This window comes from Podarcis cretensis, assembly GCF_951804945.1.
Source record: "Podarcis cretensis genome assembly, chromosome: 9".
Lineage (NCBI taxonomy): Eukaryota > Metazoa > Chordata > Lepidosauria > Squamata > Lacertidae > Podarcis > Podarcis cretensis.
The window spans coordinates 4679796-4701389 of record NC_137178.1 but is presented as its reverse complement, the minus strand read 5'-3'; the positions used below and the strand labels follow the sequence as shown (position 1 = coordinate 4701389).

The window sequence follows — 21594 nt, the reverse complement described above, 5'->3', positions numbered from 1 at the left end:
TTTCCAGCAACATGCAAATCGCCTCTAATGGGAAATCCAGGAAAAGACTCAGCAGGAGGGCTCCCCTTTCTTTTCTTTTCTTTTCTTTTTAAAAAGGGGGAATTGTTTATCAAGGATCCAGACAGGACAGATAGAGGAGGAGGAAGCAAAAGAGTGAAAGGCATAGAATTGTAGAATGGGAAAAGGCATAGAATTGTAGAATGGGAAGGGACATCCAGGAGTCATCTAGTCTAACCCGCTGCAGGACACTGGGAGACAAGTCAAAGGAGACAAGAGGAATGGGGCTACACTGTCTCATCCTGACCCATTCCAGTCTACTCTACACATGAGTTGTTGTTGTTGTTGTTGTTAATTCTGTTGGGAGCTGCCCAGTGGTTGGGGAAACCTGGCCAGATGGGTGGGATTTAAATAAATTATTATTATTATTATTATTAGGGGTAGATTGAGGTTGAATCCTGATAAGACAGAAGTACTGTTTTGGGGGGAAAGGGTGTGGGTGGGTGTGTGGGACTTCCTGGTCCTGAATGGGGTAACTGTGCCCCTGAAGGACCAGGTGTGCAGCCTGGGAGTCATTCTGGACTCACAGCTGTCCATGGAGGCGTAGGTCCATTCTGTGTCCAGGGCAGCTGCTTATCAGATCCATCTGGTACACAGGATGAGACCCTCCCTGCCTGCAGACTGTCTCGCCAGAGTGATGTATGCTCTGGTTATCTCTTGCTTGGACTACTGCAATGCGCTCTATGTGGGGCTACCTTTGAAGGTGACTCGGAAACTGCAATTAATCCAGAATGCGGCAGCTAGACTGGTGACTGGGAGCAGCCACCGAGATCCATATAACACCAGTCCTGAGAGATCTGCATTGGCTCCCAGTACGTTTCCGAGCACAATTCAAAGTGTTGGTGCTGGCCTTTGAAGCCCTAAACGGCCTCTGTCCAGTGTACCTGAAGGAGCGTCTCCACCTCCATCATTCAGCCCGGACACTGAGTCCAGCTCTGAGGGCCTTCTGGCAGTTCCCTCATTGCAAGAAGCGATGTTACAGGGAACATCTTCCTGCTGTTTAGTCGGAATCTCCTTTGTTGTAACTTGAAGCCTTGGGTTCGAGTCTTACCCTCCTGAGCAAGAGAAAGCAGGCCTTGGGCTTAATACCCTTTTAAACTGTGTTGGGCGGGGGATTATCGGGCTCTTCTTGTTTTTGTTTTCATTGTGTGTTTTTATATTGCGATTTTATGTTGTGGACCTCCCTGTGAGCTGCAGATATAGGGCGGAATACAAATTAAACAAGCAAACAAATAATGCAGCATCCAGAGGCATTGCCCTCATCAAAATGCCATGCCATACTGTGGAAATAATAGTGCAGTGGTTTTCAACCAGTGTGCCGTGGTTTTCTATGAGGTAGGATTGGAGGGGGAACTGGTTTGGAAGAGACACTTCGACCAGATCAGAGCCAGGGCACCTCCGAACACAGAATTTCAAGCAGAACCAGAGGACAGAGAAATGGGTATTTAAGGAGATACTGTGCTCAGGCCAGGGTGGGAACCAGATGGGTTGCTGGTGACTGAGTTACCCCACCAGGGTGACTTCAGGTCAGAACCCTCAGTGGCTCCATCGGCAGTGACCCCTTCGGAGCCGGCCTCGCTGACGGCCCCACTCAGACCGCGGGTACCGAAGGAACCTCTTGGGTCACCCACTCGGGCACAGGAAGCACCACGGGGCCAGCGGGAGCAGAAAAGTCTGGCACACCTTGATGACTATGTTTGTTCCTTTCATTAGGAAGTTGGGAGGGGAGGAGTATTGGGTTTAACACATTTTATGTTACAAGGCACGTTCTAACCAATCGTATAAGCGTTGGCATTAATAGAACGTTCTAATGGCAAGTAAGCCTTGAATGCTGGTCAGTCGTGCTGCGGGCGACACTGTCCTCTGTCCCTCTATCCTTCCCTGCCTCCTCTGATTTTCTCTCGCATCTCTGCCTCCCCAAGGCTTGCACAGCCGTTTGTTGCAGCAGCCCTGGCCATAAGCTCCCCCGGTGAATGGCTCCCCTGGTGCTGGCCAGGGGGTGCTTCCCAGGCCCCTGTGGGACAGTGTGAAGAGGCACCTCTCTTTGGGGTAGGTGGGGCAGCTCGGAGACCAGGGGCAGCAGCAATAGCTGCCCAGAGGAATCCCAAGGAGAGCGGAGGGAACGCCCCACAAGGGAGGGTATTCAAAGAAGCGTGAGATGCTGCCAGCTCTGCAGGCAAGGAATGACCTAACCAGGCTCCTAAGCCCCACAGGGGTGCTGCAGAATGTAGTTGGGCAAGCGAGCTGGGGACCCAAAAAGGTTGGAAACCTCTGATCTGGCGCATTGTGCTGTCCCCTAGTGCTAGACAGTTCAAGATCAGCACCTACATCACGGCCTAGGACCCTCGTACCTACGGGACCGCCTCTCCCGGTCTGCCCCACAGAGGACCTTAAGGTCCATAAATAGCAACACCCTAGAGGTCCCAGGCCCTAAGGAAGTCAGATTAGCCTCAAACAGAGGTAGGGCCTTTTCAGCACTGGCCCCGGCCTGGTGGAACGCTCTGTCTCAAGAGACCAGGGCCCTGCGGGATCTGATTTCTTTCCACAGGGCCTGTAAGACAGAGTTGTTTTGCCTGGCCTTTGGCTTGGAATCAACTTGATCCCCTTCCCCTCTTTCCTCTTTCCTTTCTCCTTCTGTGATGGAACTCCTATTTGGGGACTTCCCTGGCTTTCTTCTGGCCCATGTAGGACCAGTCTGAATAGTTGGCCTTTGGTGAAGATTTGATGTTTTTGATTTGAGTTCCTACTGAAATGAGGCTGCATTTTAATGTACTAAATCTTGTTTTAAGTTGTATTTTAATCCATTGTTTTTACCTGGTGTTAGCCACTCTGAGCTCGGTCTTGGCTGGGGAGGGTATAAATAATTTTTTTAATTATTATTATTACTTTTCATGCATTGGCATTAGGGCCCTTTGCCCCCTGTATAGGTTGACTCTGGTTGGGATGTGGTCTCCTCCTTTGTCCACTTTGGGGCAGACAAGGAAGCAGACGACCCACAGGCGGCTCCAACCACGGCCTCTTTGTCTCCCTGCAGGCTTTGAAGAAAATTGACTCCGGAGACGGAGACGGTCTCCACAACTTGCCAGAGATGTTCGATTTGTTTCATGACAAAGACCGTCTAAATAGGATTTGGAGATGAGACGGGTGGAAATCTGCACACAAAGGGAACAGAGTCCCTGAGGAAGGCTGGCAAACGCTTTGAGACCCAGCCACAGGTTTAAGCGCTCAGCTGGGACAATGGCACTCTGCTGCCATCTGGTGCCAGCTGCACATTAAGATAAGCAAGTGGACAGCGAACTGGCCGGCCAGGATAGAATCATAGAATTGTAGACTTGTAGATCAGGGGTATGGGAAGTGGGTGTCGCTGTGGGTTAAACCACAGACCCTAGGTCTTGCAAATCAGAAGATCGGTGGTTCGAATCCCCGCGACGGGGTAAGCTCCCGTTGCTCGGTCCCAGCTCCTGCCAACCTAGCAGTTTGAAAGCACGTCAAAGTGCAAGTAGATAAATAGGTATCACTCCGGTGGGAAGGTAAATTGCGTTTCCGTGCGCTGCTCTGGTTCGCCAGAAGCGGCTTAGTCATGCTGGCCACATGACCCGGAAGCTGTATACCGGCTCCCTCGGCAAATAAAGCAAGATGAGCGCCGCAACCCCAGAGTAGGCCACGATTGGACCTAATGGTCAGGGGTCCCTTTACCTCTTAGATTAGGGGTCAGCTAACTTTTTTGGGAGGGGGCCGGTTCACCATCCCCCAGAATTTGTGGTGGATCGGACCGCGCGCGCACGTGTGCCTGCGTTCATACATACATACATACACACAAACACATACACAGACAGACACACACACACACACACACACACACACACACACACACTGGATGGGGTTTCTTTCTCTCCCCCTTTCCCCCAGACCCTTGCCTCCCCGTGCCTCCCTATGGTGCTGCCGGCGCAAGGGCTGGCTGGCTCCAGAGAGGGGCTGCTCAAAATGGCACTCAGCCAGCTCAGCTCAGCCCAGCCCCCTTCCTCCTCTACGCAGGGCAGGGAGAAGCCAGGAGGAGGGAGGGAGGAGACGCTGTGGTGTGTACGAGGGAGGGGGGAAATGGTGCCCCCCCACCACAAAAATGGTGGTGCAGGAAAAAAAATAACAAAAAAATAATAACGAAGGCATCCACACGATCCATGGACAGTCTGTGGGCCGGATCCTGAGGGCAATTGGACTGGATCTGGCCCACGGACCGTAGTTTGCTCACCCCTGTTGTAGATGATGACCTCCAAGCCATCCTAAATATCTTCGCAGAAGATTACGGAAAGCTTGGCTTATTGCTCCATATCCAAAAAAACCAAGCACCAGAAAATGCATTTTGCTTTAAATTAATCTTTCTAATATATAGCGTTAGGATTTAATGTATTGGAACCTGTCGTTATGACTTATGGCACTTAACATTTGATGGTGGTGTAATAACTGTGATTTTAAAACTTTAAATAAAAAAAGAGGCACACACGCACCCATCTAGATTTAATTAAGAAAAAGCCCTTTATTTCCTTGTTACCCTTCAGAAGGGAAATGGGGGTTCTAAAGTCCTCATGTCGAAGGCACAAACAGAAAGGTGCATAGCAGAAACACTGCGGCTTCGGACCTACAGGAGCTCTGTACACACAGAGGAGAAGGACCAATTGCCATCTTTGGACCACACGTCAAAGGCAAGATCCTGCTTGCTCATCTGAAACACTAACTGTGGCTAGAAACCACCAGAAGTTGCAACAGAAGGCTGGTGGTCCGTTGGGGGGTGAATGGGGCCCTGCCCCACCACGCTCAGTCCGCCCTCAGCCAGCCCCACCTACCTTCCTGCCTTAATGCAAACCAACAGTCGCTCTGCCTGTCATTTGCTCTGACACCTCGAATCCCGGGGTAGAATCTCACCCAACCTTCTCCAACCACAGTGCTTGTGAGCATTCCAATCTTTCAAGTCTCAGAACTGTCCTAATGTCTTCATTCTTTGGCTAGCTCACTGAATGTCAAAAGGAGTTTTGGTGGCATTTGTGTCCAGCTTACCTTATCCTCCAAGAGCTGTTGTTTTCCTTGCTCTCTGCCCTCCCACTCCCAATGTGCACCAACTGGGGGCAAAATTGGCAGGGCCTCCTGCAGCCCCCTCTATGCCCATGGAGCAGAACCTCTTGTGGCGAAGGCACCGCAACAGGAACACGAGGGAAACCCACACCCGGGGAGGAGCATTGATGCTGACGATGCACACCTGCAAGGCCATTATTAAAGAAGAAGAAAGCTTTTGGAGATTTCCAGCAATATGCAAGGCAGTGGGAGGGACGAGGGAAGGACTGTAAGGTCAGGGAGAGGAATCAGGAACTGTGCGAGGCACTGAAATCTCACCCTCGCAACCATTTGCAACACCCTCCCTGACATAGCTGTCAACGTTTCCCTTTTTTTAAGGGAAATTCCCTTATTCCGAATAGGATTCCTCACAAGAAAAGGGAAAAGTTGACAGCTATGCTCCCTAACCCCCATTCATTGTCTTCTGCACTTGAAGCAAGTTCACTGTACAATCTGAGATGCTTGCCTTGGGTTTCCCTAAAAATACTGCAGAAGATGCTGTGGTGCAGCCTTTGGACTGGGATGTGCTGACTGCAGAGTTTCACCAGTACACATGCAGACCTTGATTATTGATGCTTCTTGGGAGAAAAGCAATGACAAACCTAGATAGCACCTGAAAAAGCAGAGACATCACCTTGCCAACAAAGGTCCGTATAGTTAAAGCTTTGGTTTTCCCAGTAGTGATGTATGGAAGTGAGAGCTGGACCATAAAGAAGGCTGATTGATGGCCGAAGAATTGATGCTTTCGAATTATGGTGCTGGAGGAGACTCTGGAGAGTCCCATGGACTGCAAGAAGATCAAGCCTATCCATTCTGAAGGAAATCAGCCCTGAGTGCTGACTGGAAGGACAGATCCTGAAGCTGAGGCTCCAAGACTTTGACCACCTCATGAGAAGAGAAGACTCCCTGGAAAAGACCCTGATGTTGGGAAAGATGGAGGGCACAAGGAGAAGGGGATGACAGAGGACGAGATGGTGGGACAGTGTTCTCGAAGCTACCAACATGAGTTTGACCAAACTGGGGGAGGCAGTGGAAGACACGAGTGCCTGGCGTGCTCTGGTCCAGGGGGTCACGAAGAGTCGGACACGACTAAATGACTAAACAACAACAACAACAAAAGAAAATCCAAGAGTCATGAATGGAATCGGCCTTGAATTGCAATCTCCTCCTTACGGCATCCTGAGTTCCAGAAACTTTCATTTTATTTAATTAAAAAAACCTGAAGCTCTTAGAGGGTTAAGTTTTCCGAGTTTCCCCCTCGTGTACTGAAAGCAGAAATGCAGGCCTTGGCTTAGCAAAGAAGAGGGCAATGTCAAGCTTCGACCAAATGAGTGGTCCAGACGCAAACTCCAAGGGGGAATAACCTCTTCGCAATGCCATGGAGTCATTCCCAAAAAGAAAAGGAAAACCACCCGCCCACTACGGTTTCACAGGAAAAAAATGTCAGTCCCTGGAGAAGGCATTGCAGCTCCCACCAAGAACTTATTGATGCTTCTGAACACAGAGATGGGTTTCATATTTGTCCAAAAGTCACATTCTCAGGCCCCGACCCTAGGATGTTGGACATTGGTTGTTGACTGGAAGGGGAAAGGCACTCGTCACGGTCTCAGTGAGCCGTCTTTCCTATTTTTGTTACGAGAGGAGTCCTAGGGCTGGAGACAGGCTCAGTGAAGCCCTGAGACTCAGGGATCAGTTCATCTCTTCCAGGGACGGAGGAGACCCCAGAGAGGCAAAGGATGAAGATGACCTGGGATCAACTACTTGAGCACCAAAAAAACGTATCACCCATCTTGCGCTTCTCTTTTCTTTTCCATCTTTTCCTTTTTTTCTGTCTTGTTAACTGAAAGGCACCTAAACAGAGGTTGTCTCCAGCTCAGGAAACCAAGGTGAGAAATGACCAGAGGTGGCGAAAATGAACCTCTCCTTGCTCTGGGGAGCACAATGACCCCCCCACACACTTCCTGAGAAGGCAAGAGGACAGAGGGTCATCTCTCTGAGCATGGTGCACACGCAACTCCCTCCAAACTGGGGGTCACCCTTAACAGCGTGAGCAGCCTTTGGAGGTGGAGGGCAGCCAGAAGGAAGACCGCCTGCCTTCTCTTGAGCTTGGAGCTGGGATGTCAGCCAAGAGCATCCTTAAATGCAACTACCCCAGGTGACGCTTGTCAGCCCTTTAGCAGCTATTTCAGGATGGGCAAGCAGGCAGCAAACACATGGTCTGCTCTGGGTCTTAGCATTTGCACTTAGTGGGTTGTGAGATTGCATGAGTTGTCTCTTCTGCGACGGGAGACACACAACTCACCGTTGCCATAAGCGCCACAAGTCTCACCACTGCCTAGAACATTGAGAATTGCTCTATACCAGGTCAGATGATAAATCTGCCTTGCTCAGCATTACCAGTTCTGACAATTCTCCTGGGGCTCAGGTAGAGGAGAGTCACATTTTGCCCTGTTCCCTTTTAAAACCCAGAGATGTCCAGGACTGAATTTGGGACTTTCTGCTTGGAAACCGGACACCCCGGCAGCCAGCTGTGGAACAAAATGGCAGGCGCTGGCACCGTGCGCCAGCCGAAACTCAAACCCAGCTCATGAAGCTGGATTATTATTATTTTTAATGCCAGAGCATTTCACCAGCCTTTCCCAACCTGGTGCCCCCACCCAGATGTTTCGGACTACAACTCCCATAGCCCCAGCTGCTTTGCCCCAAGGGCACCATACATTTTTTTAGAAAACAGTCCCAACCAAGTTTTGTAACGCCAGCCAGCTATAAGGGGGACGATGTCCAGCACTCAGATCCCAGCGGTGTGAGAGAGAGAGGTTGTGCATTCCGCGAGGTTGTGCAAAACACAGAGGTAGCTAACAGCAGTCCACAGCTTGCGGGCAGTTGGTGTGGATCACAACTAGGCTCAGTGCAAAAACCTGCTTCCGGAGGTAGGCAGACGTTAAGTCCTTGATGGGCAGCGGTCTGCGAGCACGTCAAAATGAAACTTCTCCCCCAGTCACTTATTTTGTCCCAAATCCCCAAAGCCAGCCATCACACAAAAGTACCATTTTTCCCCCTGGGCCCAGTCTCCACCCCCTCCCTTCTTCGTTATCGATGAAAACAGTTCCTATTTTCTCTCTTTAAAAAAACACAAAAACAAACAGTCTTTGGTAGCAAAAATTCCCCGCGTTGGCCGGAGTAGTGCAAATGAGGAAGGAGAAACCTGACGAGGGTCAGCCGGGACTCTCGTTTCCACAGTTGTCATTTCTTAAAAGGGAAAGATGCTGTCTGGACTTTCAGGCCTGGAACGGGTCTAAAGAAGAAGAAGAAGATGGTCAGCACAAGTCAGGAGGACATCAGGAGAACAAAGATGAACTGCAGAGTCCCAAGTAAGCCATGTTAGCTGATAGGTTACAGGGGGAGGGAAAGCAGCCCAGCACCTAGACTAATAGAGAACAACAAACCCCTGTGTTGCAAACTTAACACAACAAACAATACAAGCAACACGAAGACCAGCATACTAGATAGCACTGCAATTCTTATGGCATAATATACACAATTTAGTGCAACAAAAACAAAATGTGTACACTTGTAAATTCTCTAATATATTTGAAATCAAATGAACACACGTCTGTCAATCTTTGAAAGTCCGTAGAAGTATAATAAGTCTATAGTTGAAACAAAGTAATAGATGCTATCCTGTGGGCTAAGCAGTAAAACATTTTAGGCGTTCATGGTGCCAAAGTAGTAAGTGAATAACATATTACATATTACATATCCATATGACCATTGCTCCTTGTGCATTTTTCTAATCTATGGGTTGTGCTGAAGAAGATTCCAGCGAAACAATCAGATTATCCAGGATCACTGTCCTACATTGTTATTCACTTACTACTTACTACCAAATGGCCTCGGTCCTGTATACCTGAAGGAGCATCTCCACCCCCATCATTCAGACCGGACACTGAGGTCCAGCGTTGAGGGCCTTCTGGCGGTTCCCTCACTGCGAGAAGTGAGGTTACAGGGAACCAGGCAGAGGGCCTTCTTGGTGGTGGCGCCCGCCCTGTGGAACGCCCTCCCAGCAGATGCCAAGGAAATAAGAAGCTATCCTATTTTTAAAAAACATCTGAAGGCAGCCCTGTCTAGGGAAGTTTTTAATATTTAATGCTGTGTTGTTTTTAACACTCGATTGGGAGTCGCCCAGAGTGGCTGGGGAACCGGGTTCGAGTCTCCGCTCCTCCACATGCAGCTGCTGGGTGACCTTGGGCTAGTCCACTTCTCTGACGTCACTCAGCCTCACTCACCTCACAGAGTGTTTGTTGTGGGGGAGGAAGGGAAAGGAGAATGTTAGCCATTTTTTGAGACTCCTTAGGGTAGTGATAAAGCGGGATATCAAATCCAAACTCTTCTTCTTCTTCTCAGCCGGATGGGCAGGGGTATTTTTATTTTTATTTTATTTTATTTATGTTTATTATTATTATTATTATTATTATTATTATTATTATTATTATTATTACATCCTGCCAGAGGCCCGGCACCTCCTTCCCAAAGCCCAAGAAGTTTCTGCCCTGCTTAGGACTCTCATATGCATGTCATCAACCCCCTCAGGAGGTGATGCCTCTGGCCCTAGCTGTTCCCCTACGAAAAATTTCACTGCATACCACAGAGGGTACTTCTGGGTCCACTGCTGTCGCTCGAGGCTCAGGTGGCCTCGGTGGCCTGGAGTGCCTTCCATCAGCTTTGGCTGGTGACCCCGCTGCACCCTTATCTGGACACGGTTAGCCTAACTTCTGCAATCTATGCCCTGGTAATCTCTAGGTTAGATTACTGCAATGGATCTGCCTCTGAAGGTGGTTCAGAAACTTCAGCCCATACAGAATTCAGCAGCCAGGTTCCTCACCAGGGTTTGAGTATACCACACCTGACTTAAGTGGCTGCCTGTTAATTTCTGGGCCCCAAGTGCTGGTTTTGACCTATAAATCCTTAAATGGCTCAGGACCACAATGCCTCAAGAACAGCCTGTTGAATTTGCAGTGTCCCGTGCACAGCGGAATGATGAGGAGTACGTGCCACATACTCTATATTACTTTATTTACACTTCAAAGCTGGTAGATTACAGAAAAACATCTTGCCTCTGCCGGAGCAGAGAAAGCATCCTCTCTCCTCTAAAGCACGGAGAGAACACTGTGAGAACAGTGAAAAACAGGAAACCAGTGTACGTCACATCCAGTCTCCTTTCCCGTGAGAAACTCCAACAGCAACTCTGACTGGAATGTAAACATTGTCTTGTGACAAGCATTTCGCTGCACAGTGAAGAGAGCAGAAACCAACACAGCCTCTCCCCATATGAACTGTCCCGGACCCTGCAATCCTCATTGAAATGAGGCTGTATTTTAATGTTTTAATGTTGTATTTTAATCTTGTATTTAAGTTGTATTTCGATCAATTTGTTTTTATACCAGGTGTTAGCCGTCCTGAGCCCGGTCTTGGCTGGGGAGGGCGGAGTATAAATAATTGTTGTTGTTGTTGTTGTTGTTGTTGTTGTTATTATTATTATTATTATTATTATCTGAGGCCCTTTTTTGTGTGCCTCCTCCATGAGAGGTCCAGAGGGTGACAACACAAGAACAAAGGCTTTTCTGCAGTCGCTGTATGTGGGAGGCTTCCCTGGCGTCTTTAATATATATATTAAGACGTCAGGTGAAAACATTCTTCTTCTCCCAGGCCTTTGGCTAACTGAATAAGCTAGAGCATGAGTAGGCAAACTAAGGCACGGGGGCTGGATCTGGCCTGTGGACGGTCCAGGAATCAGCATGTTTTTACATGAGTAGAATGTGTCCTTTTCTTTAAAATGCATCTCTGGGTTATTTGTGGGGCATAGGAATTCGTTCACCCCCCCCAAAAAAAAAAAAAATATATAGTCCGGCCCCCCACAAGGTCTGAGGGACAGTGGACCAGCCCCCTGCTCAAAAAGTTTGCTGACCCCTGAGCTAGAGGTTTTTAAACTGTTGGGGAAGTATTGTTTTGTCTGTTATTATGTTAATAAAGGTATTATTATATTATTATTATTATGTCTTTTTGTGTTTTTATCCTGTAAACTGCCTTAGGGTCCTCAAAGGAAGGGTGGTATTGAAACTTAATAAATAAATGAATAGAATAAATTATCAGGGTTGTAGTCCAATGGCACTGAAGGCCTCATCCGCTTTTCCCTGGGTCCTCACCCACCACAGGGCAAGCGACCCCTGGAAGGCTTCACATGAGGGAATTTGACCCTCGTACAGAAAAGAGTTCCGTAATGCACAATAAAAGCAGCAGAAGCAAACATCAGGAGAGCAGGAAATGGGGTTTCCCCCCAACAGCAGCAGGGGCAAGGTCCTACTCACCTCTGAGGTGGCACCGGCCTGTGTGGAGGGGGGAAAACAAAGAGTCTTCGTTAATGGTTTGGAAACAGATTCTGTTGCTCCTATACCCATATCAGGGGTAGGCACTACACCAACTTTCCTGGTCCCGAGTTGGAAAATTGCCAGATTTCATAACTCAAGAACACTCTCTCAGTTATAGGACTTTGCAAGCAAGTGAACCAAGGACTTGGAAGCAAAAGACCCTCTCTGGGCTCAGAGAGAGGAGATGACTTGTAATACCTGCAAATTGTGTGTGCATGGAAAGTGGTCTATGTTGGTATTTGCCTAGTAAAGGCAACTCTGCTAAACAGCTGTCTTCTGTGCAGAGCTTAACCCCAACAGAGTCTCCAACAGACCACATAAACACAAACTGCCAAGGCGAAAAGCCCACAAGACGCTTTCTTTCAGAATTCCTAAAAATGATACAAGAACTCTTAAGCCTAGACATGGTTCCAGGGGAAACAGTTGGCCAGAACCCCCAGATGATTGCTTGATACTGCAGTCTCTGCCCATCTATATTCTTCCAACGGGACGCGGGTGGCGCTGTGGGTTAAACCACAGAGCCTAGGACTTGCCGATCAGAAGGTCGGTGGTTCAAATCCACACGACGGGGTGAGTTCCCGTTGCTCGGTCCCAGCTCCTGCCAACCTAGCAGTTCGAAAGCACAAAAAGTGCAAGTAGATAAATAGGTACCGCTCCGACGGGAAGGTAAACGGCATTTCCGTGCGCTGCTCTGGTTCACCAGACCCGGAAGCTGTACGCTGGCCCCCTCGGCCAGTAAAGCGAGATGAGCGCCGCAACCCCAGAGTCGGCCACGACTGGACCTAATGGTCAGGTGTCCCTTTACCTTTACCTTATATTCTTCCAACAGCAGCCCCCTCCTTGCTCCCACCACCCCACTTCTGTGGTAACTCCAACCCTTGCTGTCTGGCTTCCTTGGTAACTTAGAGGTGCTAGTGATCAAGTGGTAGATAAATGTGTTGAGCAAATTAATAGATAAACAAACTTACTTCAGCGGTCTGGAGAGGGGGCTCGTGGCATTGAGACCTGCGGGCTTGGCATTGGCTGGAGGCACCATGACCAGCAAGGCCTGACCCTGAGCTGGCGGCAGTTCTTTAGCCAGGAGGGGGTTCCCCGGGAGCGGCCGGCGTGGCGGCCTCTGCTTTGGATCGACCTAGCAGGGAAGGAAACATGGTCAAAGACTGCCAAATGAAGAGGACAGGATCAGGCCAATGCCCCACCTAGTTCAGAATCCTGTTCTCACAGTGGCCAACCAGAGGCCTTTGGGAAACCAGCAAGCAGGGTTCGACCACAAGAGCAACTCTCCCTTCCTGTGGTTCCCAGCAATGAGTATTCAAAAGCATTGTTGCTTCTGATTAGGAAGTCAAGGAATAGCCAGCCTGGCCAAGAGCTATTAGTAGCCCTCTCCTCATCCATAAATATATCTAACCCTCTTTTAAAGCCATCCAAGTTGGTGACCATCACTGCCTCCTGCAGTGACCTTGCACTGCTGGAATAGCTTAGTCGGTAGAGCATGAGACTCTTAACCTCAGGTTTGTGGGTTCAAATCCCACGTTGGACAAAAAGATTTCTGCATTTCAAGGGGTTGGACTAGATGAGCCTCGTGGTCCCTTCCTACGTGACCCTTCTATTACTATTACGCTGTGCGTTTTATCTGTCCTGAGTCTTCCAACTGTCAGCTTCATTACCTGTCTCGTGTAGTGCAATACGGAGAATCTCTATCCGCCTTCTCTGGGCGGTGCAAATTTTATAAACTTCCATCGTGTCGTGAAAAATCATCCAAGAAAAAAGCACACCAATAACTCAGGCCAATGTAAGTTTCAATAGTGGGAGTGGTCCCTACTCACAAAATCAATAGTAACAAAATCTAATCCATTCAAAAGTATGTATTCTGACAAGGATTACAAACTCAAATAGAGATTACAGACTCCAACAGAGATCACAAACTCAAACTCATAAAAATATGTATAACACAATAATTCATTACAGAATTAGCGATAAGAGTTTATGAGTAGAGATAAGTTCATGTTAGTCCAGATTCGTCATGGAAGTCTTAGTTTCAATCATTGAGCAGAAGTCAGAAGTCAATTATGGATTAGAAACCAGGACAGGGCCCTGTTTTGATGTATTCACCTTCATCATCTGGAAGTATCAAATATTACATGAAAATACATTTAAATTCTAAATTATCATAAATTATAATTTATAAAACAGTATTATATAACATTTGAAACTATTGAAACTTACATTGGCCTGAGTTCTTGGTGTGCTTTTTTCTTGGTATATTTAATAACAAGAACTCCAACTTATTTAACATGAAAAGTAATCCAAGCAGTGAACCAAATATCCCATCAGCTGACTTTGAGGACCAATCCCTGCCCACCAGGTCCTATAAAAGCACTGAACTGAGAGGTTGCTCTTCAGTCTGAGCAGGAAACTGTCCCAGCTCCTGGTGAGAATAAACCACTTTTTCTTTAGGTCACGGTTTCCCAAAATTGGGTCCCCAGCTGTTACAACGCCCATCATCCCTAGTGTGGGGTATAACATCACTGTAGCAGTCAAGTACGACACTTCCTGTTTGCCCAGAGTGGACACACAGGGGGATGTTATTCCAGCCAGGAGGACTACCTGTCACACCTGTCTGGAGCATCTTCCCCCTGCATGTGACAGGTAGATGGGTGTGACCTCGGGAGACCCCATAAAAGGGCCGGTCATGCAGCCATCTTCCTCTTGTTGCTCTTCTTCTTCACCATTTCTTTCTTGATGTATTTTGCTGTCTGCTGGCTCTCGGCCAGCAGCACATGGGCTCATCCCCATATGGGATGAACTCAAACTCTCTTCTGTTGTTGTTGTTTGTTGTTTAGTCATTTAGTCATGTCCGACTCTTCGTGACTCCCTGGACCAGAGCACGCCAGGCACTCCTGTCTTCCACTACCTCCCGCAGTACAAACTCATGTTCGTAGCTTCAAGAACACTGTCCAACAATCTCATCCTCTGTCATCCCCTTCTCCTTGTGCCCTCCATCTTTCCCAACATCAGGGTCTTTTCCAGGGAGTCTTCTCTTCTCATGAGATGGCCAAAGTCTTGGAGCCTCAGCTTCAGGATCTGTCCTTCCAGTGAGCACTCAGGCCTGATTTCCTTCAGAATGGAGAGGTTTGATCTTCTTGCAGTCCATGGGACTCTCAAGAGTCTCCTCCAGCACCAGAATTCAAAAGCATCAATTCTTTGGCGATCAGCCTTCTTTATGGTCCAGCTTTCACTTCCATACATCACTACTGGGAAAACCAGAGCTTTTCTCTTCTGTAGCTACAAGCTAAAGCCTGCCTTCAGGGAACCTACTGTGAACTGAATGTAAGTAAACATCTTATTACAGTGGACGCTCAGGTTGCAAACATGATCCGAGCAGGAGGCACGTTCGCAACCCGCAGCGTTCACAACCCGCAGACCACATCTGTGCTAGTGCGGGTCGCGATTCGGCGCTTGTGCGCATGCACAAAGCACAATTTAGTGTTTTGCGCATTCGCAAGCGCCGAAACCTGGAAGTAACCCATTCTGGTACTTCCGGGTTCATCGTGGTGCGCAACCCGAAAACGCGCCACCTCTGTAACCCGAGGTATGCCTGTATTTTTAAGAAAAGACTGTTGTGTCTATTCTTTTTAAGAGGGGACAAAGGGGATTTACCAGGAACAAATCCAATCTGGACAAGCCAGACTTGATTGCTTAAGTACAGTGGTGCCCCGCAAGACGAAAAACTCGCTAGACGAAAGAGTTTTCCGTTTTTTGAGGTGCTTCGCAAGACGAATTTCCCTATGGGCTTGCTTCGCAAGATGAAACGTCTTGCGAGTTCTTGCGAGTTTGTTTCCTTTTTCTTAAAGCCGCTAAGCCGCTAAGCTGCTAATAGCCGTGCTTCGCAAGACGAAGAGACTCGTGGAACGGATTAATTTCGTCTTGCGAGGCACCACTGTAAAGCGATTCAAACGAATTTACCAACTCGCTTCTTGCTTTATACAGGTGAATCATAGAATCATAGAATCATAGAGTTGGAAGAGACCACAAGGGCCATCGAGTCCAACCCCCTGCCAAGCAGGAAACACCATCAGAGCACTCCTGACATATGGTTGCCAAGCCTCTGCTTAAAGACCTCCAAAGAAGGAGACTCCACCACACTCCTTGGCAGCAAATTCCACTGTCGAACAGCTCTTACTGTCAGGAAGTTCTTCCTAATGTTTAGCTGGAATCTTCTTTCTAGGTGAATGTACTCTGCTACTGATTCACTAGCGTGAGTGAGGAAGGATAATATTTAATCAATATATTCTCTCCTAGTATCCACAACATTCCCACCCTAGCTAGCAGGACCAGTGGTCAGGGACGAAGGAAACTGTAGTTCAAATACAGCTAGATCTTGAAAGGGTGGACTCCCCTGAGGCCTGTTCTGGACTCACCAACGCAGTCCTGACGGGGCTGGTGGGAAGAGGCTTCTTCGGCGGAGGGAGTTTGTTTTGCGTGCCGAATTTCGCACCAGCGGCCGCGGCGGGGGATTTGTTGAAAGGCAGCGGAGGCGGCCTGGAAGGCTTGAGGTCTTTCGGGAGAGCAGCAACCGGGGCAGGGGCAGGACGGAGAGGGCGGACCACGTTGACCGGGTGGGAAGCGCCTTGGAGAGGGTTTGGTTTGGGTGGGAAAACACCCCTTGTTGCCTGTAGAGAGAAGAGAGAGAGAAGGCAAAGGTGAATTTCCTCCTTGTTTAAAGCGGAGGCAGTTTCCGCAGTTCCACAGAGCGAAGGTGCAAATGAGCGGACACGATCCTGTCCCCTCCCCTTACGAGCATTTATTTTAAAATCTGCACATTCCTAGCGGTTTCTAAATTAGGGTTGGGCATTGTGGAGGAAGACCGCCTGAGTCGAGAGTCTGATAACCAATCCCCAATTTGCGGCACGGTTTCAAGGTTGCTTGCATCAAGATTTGAGGTGCATACTGTAGCAGGAACCCCACCCCACCCCAATCTTTCCGTTTGTACAAACTTCACACACACTCACACTCACACTGCTTCTGTTATAAATTCATAGAAAATCAACCATACATCGGTTTTGCACTGTTCCACTTTTATTTTACTCCATGAAGGAAGGACTACAAAATGGGGAAGGTTTGATACAAGGCAGCCATAATCCCTTCACCATCCCAGCACATCCACAGGAGCCCTGCCCAGTTGCTATGCCAACCCTGATGGTCCTAGACAGAAGACAATCAAGATCACAAAGAACTTGCATCTGGGAGTGGATTCAGCATGGACTGAAACAAAGGACACTGATCAGATCTTCCCTCTGGGGGCAGGAAACTGCCAACTCCCCTTTGTCTCCTGGAAGTGACTCATGGGGAAGGGGAAAGAGGGAACCAGCCAGGTGACAGGACACTCAGGTTACCACCACAACTCCTCCCTCAACCCCTCCTTTCTGTGATGTATGCATGATGTTTCTGGGGGTGGGCTTGACCTAGAGGAGGGGAATTTCAAAAGTTTTTATAAGGTCTTGCACACCATTTTCTTGTGTCTTTCCTCTCACCTGCAAGTGAGCGGAGCACCCTGTTGCAACAGTCAATAAAGGCCAAGCCTACAGGCTGCTGATTTGCTCCAATTTACTCTGGTTGGTGTCTTTACTTTTTGTCCAAGGGAGCCCTCAGATTTTTCCGGTAACAATACAAACGTTTGTTGAGAAGACAACCCAGAAGCTTTTCTTTCGGGAATTACAGTGGACGCTCAGGTTGTGAACGTGATCCGTGCGGGAGGCACGTTCGAACCCGCAGCGTCCGCAACTCGCAGCACTGCGGGTTGCGATTCGGCACTTCTGCGCAAAGCGCGATTTAATACCTGTGTGCATGCGCAAGTGCCGAAACCCAGAAGTAACCCGTTCTGGTACTTCTGGGTTTTGGTGCATCCATAACCTGAAAACACACAACTTGAAGCGTCTGTAACCTGAGGTATGACTGTTTAGGGACGGAACTACCTAAACTGTATAAAATTCTATTTATGTACACTACTACAGTGGCAAGAATGTTACTTGCCCCAAAATGGAAAGAAGAAGAAGTCCCAGTAAAGGAAGAATGGAATACAAAAACTTATGGAATATGCGGAAATGGCAAAACTCACCGAAAGAATAATAAATCAAGGTAACAAAATAAAAGAATGGAAATGGTTTATTGAATATATGCAGATAAATTGTAAACAGATAAGAACATTGGCAGGATTATTATAATAACCTTCAGTCTCACAAGAGTATGTATTTAAAGTGGATGAATAAACAAGCAAATCAAGTTGATTTGGATATGCAGAAGATATTAAAAATAAATTTAAGGAACAGCAGAAAGGGGGGGAAGGAAGTCAAGTTTCGAAATGTTAAGGTGATTGTAAATTTGATGAAATGTATTAATCTGAAAAGTACACACACACACACACACACACACACACACACACAGAGTGGTACCTCTGGTTGCAAACAGGATTCATTCCGGAGGCCCGTTTGCAACATGAAAAGAATGCAACCCACAGCGATGCGTCTGCGCACATGCGGGTTGCGATTCGCCGCTTCTGCACATGCGCGTGACGTCATTTTGCGCTTCTGCACATGCGCGAGTGGCGAAACCCAGAAGTAACCCTTTCCGGTACATCCAGGTAGCCGAAGGACACAACCTGAAAACGCTCAACCTGAATCAAACTGTATGACTGTATATATAAAACATTTCAGGAGCATACTCACTTGGCTGGAACTGCTGGCCACAGTTTTATTGGAGAAGGAAGAAGAGGAGGAAATGTCTTGCAAAGTGAAGGCTGAGTTTGAGTGTCCCTGATTTGCCTTCCGATTGACAGCTCCATTCCTGCCAGGAAATACCAAAGGGAATGGAAGTTAACTTCTGGCAAATGGGGGGGCTCCCTCCAGATCTGTACGGAGGAGGAAGGGAGAAAAAGAGAGAGGTGGGAGAAGGACAATGGAACCTTCTAACAAGGCCCACCTGAAACTGGGACAAATGCAAACTCTGAGCTCTAGAGCAGTGGCGTAGCGTGGGTTGTCAGCACCCGGGGCAAGGCAAGTAATTTGCGCCCCCTAACCCGTGGATTTGCGCCCCCTAACCCGTGGATTTGCGCCCCCTAACCCTAACCCCCAGATGTTGGGCCCGCTCGCCACGTTTCTGGCGCGGCCAAAGAGTAGACGGCAATCCACCTGTCTGCCTCTCGCCGCCTACCACTTCAGGAGGGCGTCAGGATGCGAAGCCATCGGAGGCGCCTCTGGTCACTCCCCCTGCAGGGAGAGTCAAGCAGGACCCTGCGCACCCCGCCCCCTAAAGCCTTTCCACACTCGGTAAGGTTGGCCAGAGCAGCACCCCCGCTCCACCCCCCCTCCCCAACGCCGGACACGTTTCCCTTCTCCAAAGAGGCAGCTCCCTGCCACCTTCTTGGCCAGATCTTCGCCCGCCTCCAACATCTGGCATAGCCATGACTCTCTGATCGCACGTCTCTCCACCCCCGCCGCAGGCACGCAGAGTGCGCCGCACCTGATCCCCAATTTTGGCCTAAGCTGAAAAGGGCACATTGGATCACCCCTCGTCCTGGGGCCCAGCTGAGCCCCTGGGTGCCCCCACTGCCGTCGGCGGGATGAAGCCTTTGGATTAGGGGTTAGGGGGCGCAAATTACTTTGGAGAAATTTCTGAAGAAGCAGAGGTCTCACTTGGCTGCCCGGGCTGCCCGGGCTGGCCCCGGGAGTGGTGGGCAGCTGCCTCGCAGGCAAAGTGTCTCCAAGATCCTGCTGCCCGGATTCCTCAAGGAGCCCCCCGAGGAGCCCCCCGAAGGAGGCACGGACACTGCTGGCGATGGGCGATGGCTGGAGCTGCGGCCCCCCGATTCCTCTCTGCGCTCCCCAACGTCCTTCTCCTCCGAGGAGCTGTCCCCAGGTGGTGGTGGAGGAGGCGAAACCCAGCTCAGCCGGTGTAAATCCCCTTTGGAGAGAGAGGGGGGTGGAGATTCTTCCCTCCCCACCTCTGCGCCCAGCAAAGCGAGGCGCGTGCCCTTGGCCCCCGCAGGGCTTTCCCCAAGCCGACGAAGCGTCCCGGCTTGCTTGCAATCTGAATCTCTCCTGTTCCTCCGCCAGCCCGCAGCCTCTGCCTCGTCTCCTTCGCCTTTGACACTCCGTGCGCCCTGCGCGAGCGCGCCCTATTTGCCAAGCTGCTGCTGCTGCCGCTGCAAGCGGGAGTGAGCCAGGTAGGGGCAGAGAGCTGCGAGTGCGCCCCCCAAAATGTTGCGCCCGGTGCGGCTGGCACCCCCTGCACCCCCCACGCTACGCCACTGCTCTAGAGTGCCCACCTATGGCCGATTCGCACTGGAGGAATTTGCACCCGGGAGCTGTGCAGGACCTCCCCAGAGGCACCAGTGAAAGCTTTCATGGGCACTGGGTTGACAACCCCCAGTCTATACACTGACTCCCAGCAGCCCTCCGTGTTTTCAAGCAGGGGACATGCCCAGCCCTGCCTGGAGATGCAGAAATCGAACCCAAGACCTTCTGAAGGTAAAGCAGAGTACAGTGGACGCTCGTGTTGCGAACGTGGTCCGTGCAGGAGGCACGTTCGCAACCCTCAGCGTTCGCAACCTGCAGCGCCGCTTCTGCGCACGCGCGGGTTGTGATTCGGGACTTCTGTGCATGCGCAAAGTGCGATTTAGCGCTTCTGCACATGTGCGACAGCTGAAACCAGGAAGTAACCCATTCCAGTACTTCTGGGTTTCGGCACATCCGTAACCCGAAAAAACACAACCCAAGTCTGTAACCCAAGGTATGACTGTATGGCCCTTTCCCAGATGTCTTGGTCTCTGTGCAACGAGAGGCTTATTTCTATTACAGAATAGTTTTCCTTCAAAGGAAGGGGCAGCCGAGAGGACGAAAGTGGGCGTCCACTCTAGAACAGGGTTTCCCAAACTGTTTTGGGGCTACCGTTCCCATCATCCCTGACCACTGCTCCTGCTAGCTAGTGGCGATGGGAGTTGTAGTTCAGAAAAACAGCTGGAGACCTAAGTTTGGGAAACTCTGATCTAGCGCAAGGCCTAGGAAATCCTGAGAAAGAGGGGAGGCAGCCTCCTGGGTCTCTGCTCACCTGTAGGTCTCGTGGCTCTTTCTTAAGCCTTTGAACCACTTGTTGAGCAATGAGCTTTCCCTCCGGTAGTACCAATAGAGTCCGAGGGACAAAGCCGGCAGGAACAGGAAGAAAAAGAGCAGCAGGACGATCAGGGCGGCTTCGTGATCTGTAGGAAGAGGCACAGGGATAGCAAACGGTCATGAAACCAAGGCGCATAAAGGGATGGGCTTGGTTTATGACACAGGTTGTCAATCTAAGCCATGCATCGCAGGGGGCTGGGCTAATGATGCTCGGGTCCCTTCCAAGGCTACAATTATAGGATTCTATGCCGCGCTGTGGTCTAAACCACTGAGCCTCTTGGGCTTGCCAATCAGAAGGTTGGTGGTTCGAATCCCCGTGACGGGGTGAGCTCCCGTTGCTCGGTCCCAGCTCCTGCCAACCTAGCAGTTTGAAAGCATGTCAAAGTGCAAGTAGATAAATAGGTACCACTGCGGCGGGAAGCTAAACAGCATTTCCATGCGCTGCTCTGGTTCGCCAGAAGCGGCTTAGTCATGCTGGCCACATGACCCGGAAGCTGTGCGCTGGCTCCCTCAGCCAGTAAAGCAAGATGAGCGCCGCAACCCCAGAGTCGGCCGCGACTGGACCTAATGGTCAGGGATCCCTTTACTTTTATGTGAAACAACTGCAGGCTCAGGAGCAGGGGAATCTTGTTGCGGTTGCCCACACAGTATATCACTGGGTACTCAGTAAATCACTGCTCCTATTTATAGAGGCTCTATTCTGCTATCGTCAGAGGAACTTCACTTATTGGGTTGTTGTTTTTATTTTTGTTAGGTATTTCATAGTTTTATATCTTGATTTTATTCTGTGAACCGCCCTGACACCCCCGGGTATAGGGCGGTATATAAATTCTAATACT

General features: G+C 49.5%; 1 protein-coding gene and 1 long non-coding RNA gene across 3 annotated transcripts in view; one reads left to right on the top strand and one right to left on the bottom strand.

Annotated features, from left to right (window-relative positions):
- LOC307224476 overlaps window positions 1–21594 on the top strand; it is a 516482-nt gene that overhangs the window by 424887 nt on the left and 70001 nt on the right. The window lies entirely within an intron of this gene.
- The window catches only part of ADAM33 (ADAM metallopeptidase domain 33), a 104574-nt gene continuing 87547 nt past the window's right edge, over window positions 4568–21594 (bottom strand). For both annotated transcript variants that reach the window (XM_079990767.1, XM_079990766.1), the window contains exons 19-24: window positions 20694–20841; window positions 18314–18431; window positions 16010–16261; window positions 12557–12720; window positions 11529–11546; window positions 4568–8458 (exon numbers count right to left, since the gene is read on the bottom strand). In XM_079990767.1, the coding sequence (XP_079846893.1) occupies window positions 8407–8458; window positions 11529–11546; window positions 12557–12720; window positions 16010–16261; window positions 18314–18431; window positions 20694–20841 (752 nt within the window). In that variant the 3' untranslated portion in view covers window positions 4568–8406. The remainder of the gene's footprint in view (window positions 8459–11528; window positions 11547–12556; window positions 12721–16009; window positions 16262–18313; window positions 18432–20693; window positions 20842–21594) is intronic.